The sequence below is a fragment of the Callorhinus ursinus genome, unplaced genomic scaffold (assembly GCF_003265705.2).
Source record: "Callorhinus ursinus isolate GAN/ISIS: 27379988/994484 unplaced genomic scaffold, GSC_fseal_2.0 scaffold7, whole genome shotgun sequence".
Classification (NCBI taxonomy): Eukaryota; Metazoa; Chordata; class Mammalia; order Carnivora; family Otariidae; genus Callorhinus; species Callorhinus ursinus.
Genome location: NW_027397069.1, coordinates 23577472 through 23585133, shown reverse-complemented (window position 1 = coordinate 23585133; position 7662 = coordinate 23577472). Strand labels below are relative to the sequence as shown.

Below are 7662 nucleotides of genomic sequence, written 5' to 3'. Positions count from 1 at the left end.
TCTTGTTCTGGAAAGGCAGCATCTTGTGAGTCACTCCGTCTGAATCCTATCACCATTTTCTCCCTTCAGATCTTGAATGCCCTTTATCCTCACTACTGAAACCAGGCAACTTTATCATATGGAAACCTTACTGCTAATGTTGTACTATGTTGTTAATTGTGAAGGAGCATTCATACGATTTAACAAATGAGGCCTAGTTCCTGTTATGGAAGAAAGAGAGCAGGCAATGTTTAACCTGTTAAGAATACCTGGATATATAGAAGACATTTTTCTCTCCTAGTATTTTATACACACACCCACACCCACATGCACACACAAATAGTATTTGTCTTCTTACACAATGATCTTGCATTAGTTAGTCAAGAGAAACCTGTCATAATAGGCAATATACTCAGGGCCTGCCTTGCTCTTCTATGATGAAAGCGATGATCAGGCTTGCAGAGAAAACAGGAGACAAAAAAACCCCACATAAAGTCCTGCTTTAATATGGTCAAAGAACAGCCTTCTGTACTCAAGGTAAAGCAAAGAACATTTTAATAACTTATGACTTAGCCCAATTTGAAATAAGTAATCCCTAAGGCAAAATGGCTGTTGATTTGCTCATATTTGTTGCTCATGACTAAACAAAAAATGAAAGTGCTAAATAAAAATAGTGTTAGGACAGCTTATCAGAATTCAGATATTTTCTAATTGCTACAAGCTGAAGGGAAATCGGACAGGGAGATGAACCATGAAAGACTATGGACTCTGAGAAACTCCTCCAAATATAATAGTACATATATAAAATAAGGCTGATAGGAAATATTTAATATGGAAATTTATTTTAATCTCTAAGCTAACTCTCTGGAACTTTTCTCTCTTTGGTCTCTCTCTCTCTCTCTCTATCCTTTATTGTATAGAGATAATTTCAGCTTATAGTATTTATTTTTTTAAATTTTATTTTATTATGTTAATCCCCGTACATTACATCATTAGTTTTTGATGTAGTGTTCCATGATTCATCGTTTGCGTATAACACCCAGTGCTCCATTCAATACGTGCCCTCCTCAATACCCATCACCAGGCTAACCCCCGCCCCAGGACCCTCAGTTTGTTTCTCAGAGTCCATAGTCTCTCTTGGTTCGTCTCCCTGTCCGATTTCCCTTCAGTTTGTAGTATTTATTTATTTATTTATTTAAAGATTTTATTTATTTGACAGAGAGAGACACAGCAAGAGAGGGAACACAAGCAGAGGGAGTGGGAGAGGGAGAAGAAGGCTTCCTGCAGAGCAGGGAGCCTGATGCCAGGCTCGATCCCAGGATCCTAGGACCATGACCTGAGCCTAAGGCAGACACTTAACGACTGAGCCACCCAGGTGCCCCCAATTTATAGTACTTAAATAAACATGTGATATTCAGTTTTCTGTGTTAACTTGGTTAAGCTATAGCTCCAATTACTCACTCAAATACTAATCTAGGCGTTGCTGTGAAGGTATCTTGTAGATATTATGGTCAAAGTCCAAATCAGTTGACTTTAAGTAAAGGAGATTATCTTGTATAATCTGGGTGGACTTGATTTAATCTGTTGAAGAGTCAAGAACAGAACTGGGCCTTCCTGAAGAAGAAGACAGCAGCTTCTAGAACTCTTCTAGAGTTCCAGTGGCCTGTACTATGGATTTTGAAGGCTTAACCAGTCCTCACAACAGTGTAGGTCAATTCCTTGCAACAAATCTCTTAATATATATCTTCTACTGGTTCCTTTTCTTAGGTTGAACCCTGACTGATAAAAAACATTAGCTGTATTTTAGGTTCTTCCAACATAGTGTATGAGAATAAAGAGAAGAAAGGAAGTAGATACCTGATTGTCAAATTGCTCACTTAGATTTTCTTTCTAAAATTACAGAGCTGAACAGATGACAGGAATTTCAGAAACAGTTAAATAAGGAACACTATGTGAAGCTAAATTGAGGTCCCAGCCTCCAAACTGCTTAAAAGATCCATATACATGGTAACAGAGATAAAACGTTGGAGTAATAATTATGCTTATTTTCATTTACCAAAGTGACAATAATTTCTTGTATTTTCTAAAACCTAGTTTAGAATTTAGTGTACAGAAAATAATGGCTAGTGAATTTTTATTAGGTAGAGACGGAAATCTTCAGAGAATGCAATTTTACCTCTTTTAAATCATTCTCTAGATAAATATGCAAAGTCATACATATTCCAAATACAATTAACTATTAGGATCTATGGTCACACTAACCATCAGCAGCTACTTGAGGAGTAGTTCTATGTTGCATGTTCTATGTTGTATGTTCTATGTTGTAGGGGAAGTGATAAAGCACTAAAAAATCACTGAAAAATTAAGGAAAATTTGGAGCATTTGCCTACCTGTGATTTAGGCCTGTGTAGAAAGCCATCTGCAGGCAATGGCATGTCTGTCCACTGCTCTTTAATTGGTGGGAATATCAACAAACAATCTTGGCACATATATATGGAGCTTAGCATACCCGATTTGAGCTGAGAGGAGACAATGGAGGATGATAAGAAAGCAGTTTACCTCTGGCGGGAATGACTCTGCTTTTGGGAAGGTAGGAGGGATTCCAGTGGGAAGTATGTCCCAGGAAAAGGGGACTCGATAGCATCACTCTACAGAACATCCAAGTCATTCTGAGTGGGAAGACATTATGTCCACATGAGAAAATGGGAACAATGGAGGGTACTGGGGGTGATTCTGGAGGTGAAACATCAATTATGTGAAAGGACCTTTGTAGTCATTTCACACAATTTTGATATGAACAATGTTTTATCACTTTACATTTTGGCACTTGTCTAGTTTGGGTTCTCCAGGAAGCAGATGCTGCTATGAATTTATGAGTGCAAGAGATTTATTAGGGAGTTAACATCTGTGAAAGGAAAAAAGATCGGGCAGGGAGACTCATTACAACATACTGCAGAGCTAACGAGTTTAGCAGGGAGTTATGAAGCAAAGATTGCCCCTTAAAAGGGTCAGTGTCAGGCAAAAGTGGCTTAACCTGTACCACCACCAGTCAATGACCAGATGCCACGCTGAAAATAACACGACCTCAGGTTGAAAACTCAAGGAAACCCCGACACAGCTAACAGCTGGAGGTTGTTGGTTAATCACACTCCTTGCACCTGGTCAGAGTGTTTTCTGGATGGGGAATCCTGGCAGTTTATCTCCATGTCTGCCCCAGTACTGCAACGTGGCACTCGTGAAATTATGGGTGGCTGTATATTTGGAGATGAAAATTGACTAGGCCAGAACAAGAGGTGTTAGTGAAATGCATTAAAATTCTAAAATTGCACTTGAACTAGTTTCTAGAGGTACACTACCACCAACTTCTTAGGTAACTAGAGTTGTCACCACTTCCAGTAAGTTTAGGGGTTGAATATATTGGATGTTGCTTAAGGCCTCTAAAAGGATAAGAATATTGTTATTCCCATTTCACCCAAAATACATTGCTCTTAGTGGGACAACTCAGGGCCTCCCTTGTGATGGGCTACTACAGGTCACACTGGCTTAGTTGTAAAATGGGCAAAAGGAGCTCAGTGTGGCTCTTTTGGGGATAATGAGAAAAAATCATTTATTTCATATAGATCAAGAAGGTAGACTTAACGAAGTCAGATTGGCTCTTTGTGATGCATTTTTTTTTTTTTAGGGTATATTATAGCATAGTGCTTAATATAGAGGAGACTCTGGAGTCTGTGACCATTTGCTAGTGATTTGGCTTTGGACAAGTTCCTGAACCTCTTGATGCTTTACTTACTGATTTGTTAAACAGGGATTATAGTCATGCCTACAGCAAGGAGATATTGTGAGGATAAAATGATGTAACATATGCAGCCCCCAGCTTGGGGAGGATTCAATATCCATTAGTTATTATTTTACTTCCTTCCCCTCTTTCTCTTCCTCTTCTTCACTGAAAAAGTGCTCTCCCATTGAATTTTGTCATTTGCTCTCTAGATTAGCAAAATGTTCACAGAACTTGGGAGGAGGGTAAAATTGAAAGAATCCGTCACCCTAACAGGATTCAGGATGTCTACTTTTGGTCAGGTCTTTAAGCTTTTACCATTATGTTCTCAGTACTGATCTGGGTGTGTTAAGTGTAAAAAATGGCCTCTGCCCTGAGCAGTAGTGTATTTGAGAAACAACAAATGGACATATAAATGGTTAACGAAAACACAAGCACATATAAAATTAAGTTCTAAAGGAGCAGTATAGGTCATACGTGATGTAGGAATCTAATTTCATTTTGCTGATACTGTTGTTTTGACCATGAAAGATGATACCATTTGGGGTGAAATTGTGAGGGTGACCTCTTGTACAATAATACAAGAAAATGTTCTATTTCATCGTCTTCGAATCTAAAATATATGAACCTAGATCAAAAGAAAACAAGTTTAAAGACATTTAAGTATGATATTATTCTCTTTTTATTGTTAGCCTATTCATGCTCTCTACCACTAGATGTGTCAGGATGGTAAAACTAGGAAGAACTAGTCAATGCTTTGAATAAAATTGTCAAGAAGGTTTAAATTTTTTTGGTGATGATCTCTCAATGAGTTTCTGTCTTTATTGTATTTTTGCTATTTTAACTAGCTGATCAGGCTCATTCAGTGGCCTTTTTCATTCCAGGAATGTCCTTTGGAGATTCAGGAAGGAAGTAAAGTAAAAGAGATAGCTGGGCCAGATTATGTGGGATCATAGTTTTCAGCGCATAGAAAGCAGGTCTTTGGGTTAAAAGGTACTTTATTTTGTCCCATCATACTCTTCTACTCCCTAGAAAAACATGCTTTGTGGCCTTTGGGAGATACTCACACATAGTAGGTAACGTGTAGTTACCCAGACACTTATATAGTACACAAATTTATTGTTAAATCCTTCGGAATTATTTGAGTAGGATGACAAAACAGTCCTATCTTATTTCATTATATTCTTGTATCCTTCCAGTAACGTAGGGCTCTCCAGAGGCCTCCTTCCTTGGCGAGATATTAAGAGTATGGTTGAAGAGTCCCTGTTAGATTCTTAAATCTCATACTACCAAGAGGGGGTCAAAACAATATTTAAAAAGATATCCCTTACCTCACTAATGATTTTGAATGCGCGTTACAGGAACGTCCTAGAGACGGATCTCCCTGCATTGTCCTATGCTGGGTGAGTAATAAGAGGACGTGTTGGGTAAATGGGTGGTGACCCGACCTCAGGTGTTCTAGGTATGCGTTCTCTTTCCCCTCCACTCTGGTTTCTGCGTGGTGTGACTGTGTACCCGCCTGTGCTTGCGCGAAACCCGTCCAATAGAAAAGACCTATCAAGGACGGTGATATTTTTTTTCCGTTCCCTTTGCCACCGCCCACTCCCAACAACCTAGACAGTTCCCCGGACTTGTCTTACTTTTCCAGCTCCTCCCACCCAGCCCGACCTCCCCTGCTTGCGACGCGAACGGGACGCCTGAGGACCCAACGAGCATGCGCAACTATTCCAAGCATGCTCAGTAGCGCGCGCGTCGTTCTGGGGCTTCACTGCGCGGTGGCCGACGCGGAGGATTCCGCGGCTGCTGCGGGAGCGACAGGAAGTGAAGCGGCCCGGCCGGGCGACCGCGGCGGCAGAAACAGAGGCGGAAGGGGCGCTGCGGCGACGACGTCGGCGACGGGGGTGGACGAGGGGGTCGAGAACCGAGACGACTCGCCCGCTCGGAAGCCGGATACCGAGCCGGGCAGGATGGATCACCACCAGCCGGGGACTGGCCGCTACCAGGTGGTGAGTTCCTGCGCCCCCGCCCCGGCCTCCTGAGCGGCCCGCCTCCCGCCGTTGACCAGGGAGTCCCCTTCTTCGGGCTAAAAACTGCGTAATTTATTTTTTTCCTTTACACCTCTCCTTGTGGAGCTTGCCACTGATTCGAGACCGTTTGCTCTCGACCCAGGGCTCCTCCTACCTCCCCGCCCCTCACCCGCACCCTATACCCCGCTGTAGGACGCCCTCCGTCCTCCCTTTCCTAAAACTTGTATTTGTTTTACTTCTCACTTTCTCGATCATTTCCTAATTTCCTGACCCAGTCACTTCTGAGATCTTTCCAGTGGATTGTCTGCTGGAAATGGTGTTGAGTTCACATACCTGCTAGGAAGATGATCGCCGTCATAAATGGAGCGGGTTGGTGGGGGGAGGAGATGTAAGCACGATGTAGGGTGGGATGTGGATTCGGTGAAAAATGTGGGTTGAAAAATTGTGTAACTATAGAGAATAGCGGTGCTGATCTTGTGTCTCAGCTCTAGTTAACCTTGTCATTTTGTCCTTTTCCATTGTTAGTATTAAAAGTGACTATTTTTTCCAATTCCGACTTTTTTGGGGGGAGGGGTAGGAGAGGATATAGAAGTTTTACTAGAAAAAAACGCAAATCTTGTTTGAAGAATTATTTTTCATTAAATACAGGGTTTTCCAGTTCAACCACATAAGCCTTTGTATGTTAAAATGACTGAAAAGTGTCCCTCTCTATTTTTCAGTGTCAATTTTTCCAACGTAGTTTTTCCTCTAGTATTAATTATGGTCCTGGCATTGGGGCCTTCTATTGTAAACACTCTTTAAAAAAGGGTCTCGGCAATAGTTGACTCTTCTGTTGTAACTAGGTAGCGAGTTACAATATAAACTTTCAGATGGTAATTAAGTTAAACCTTTTTACTAAGGAAGAGGAGGAAAACGTTAATATGTAGCATTGATGGTGCAATTAATAGTACTGTTTGTGAAATTTTACAAATGTAGGTATAATAGAACAAATATGTATTTGCACATGTGAGCCTTAATTATGAACTAAGAATTTCTTTTAATAATTGCATTTTGACAAATATGAAGGCTACTGAAAGATGAAATCCCAATGTATGCAATTTTGCATTTTTCTAAGGTAAAAGCTCATGATGCTTTCATTTCATCTGCTTTACATCCTGTAAATCGTCAAATGATCTATGTTGAATTTTGTGAAAATTTGTCCGTATTTCAGAATGGTTTGGAAAATACTGTCAGTATGGAAGGCATTTTTCAAGTTGTCAGTGTATACACTTTTGGTAGTTTATTTTTTATTATTTTTGCAGATGTTAGCTAAAATAAAATTCAGTAGGTTAATATTGAGTACTATTTCCCGTGGTTTTTTTCTAATCTCTTTTCTTTTCTTGATCCTATTTGTTTCCTTAATGGCATTAACTGATTTGAATTCTTTGTCTGTGGGGATTTTGCTTATCAGAATCAACCATGTTCTCATACACAAGTCACTACTCAAAACATTTTTAATTGATATAGCTGTGCGTTAAAATAATTTGTTATATTGTCACATTCACTTTCAGTAGTTATGACTAGTTAAGACTTGACTTAATTATTACTAAAAAAAAAATTCCTAACACCAATATTTTGAAATTTACTCTCCTAGTTTTAAGATTTTTTTCCTTTTCTCTACAACTTTCTTCACAATAAGTGGACATATCATATTTTATTTCATTTTTTCCCCCTCAACTGGAGATATGTCCTACGTAGACTTTGAAATAGACTTTGATTGGGTGGAAGCATTCCTTCAGAGCAGAGGGCAAAAATTTGTTCTTTTAAAGTTACTCTTGGGTGGGGGGATGGGTTAGCCTGGTGATGGGTATTAAGGAGGGCACGTTCTGCATGGAGCACTGG

The 7662-nt window shown here is 40.1% G+C and overlaps 1 protein-coding gene and 1 long non-coding RNA gene across 2 annotated transcripts in view; both read left to right on the top strand.

The window, feature by feature from the left end:
* Positions 1-455: 455 nt before the first annotated feature.
* LOC141373103 (uncharacterized) lies at positions 456-2539 on the top strand. Its single transcript, XR_012378758.1, has 3 exons — positions 456-516; positions 1570-1685; positions 2307-2539. It is a non-coding gene; the product is annotated as an uncharacterized lncRNA (long non-coding RNA).
* A 2596-nt stretch (positions 2540-5135) lies between these two features.
* NDFIP2 (Nedd4 family interacting protein 2) overlaps positions 5136-7662 on the top strand; it is a 67347-nt gene continuing 64820 nt past the window's right edge. The window contains exons 1-2 of the mRNA XM_073894403.1: positions 5136-5157; positions 5417-5760. Of these exons, the coding sequence (XP_073750504.1) occupies positions 5151-5157; positions 5417-5760 (351 nt within the window). The 5' untranslated portion in view covers positions 5136-5150. The remainder of the gene's footprint in view (positions 5158-5416; positions 5761-7662) is intronic.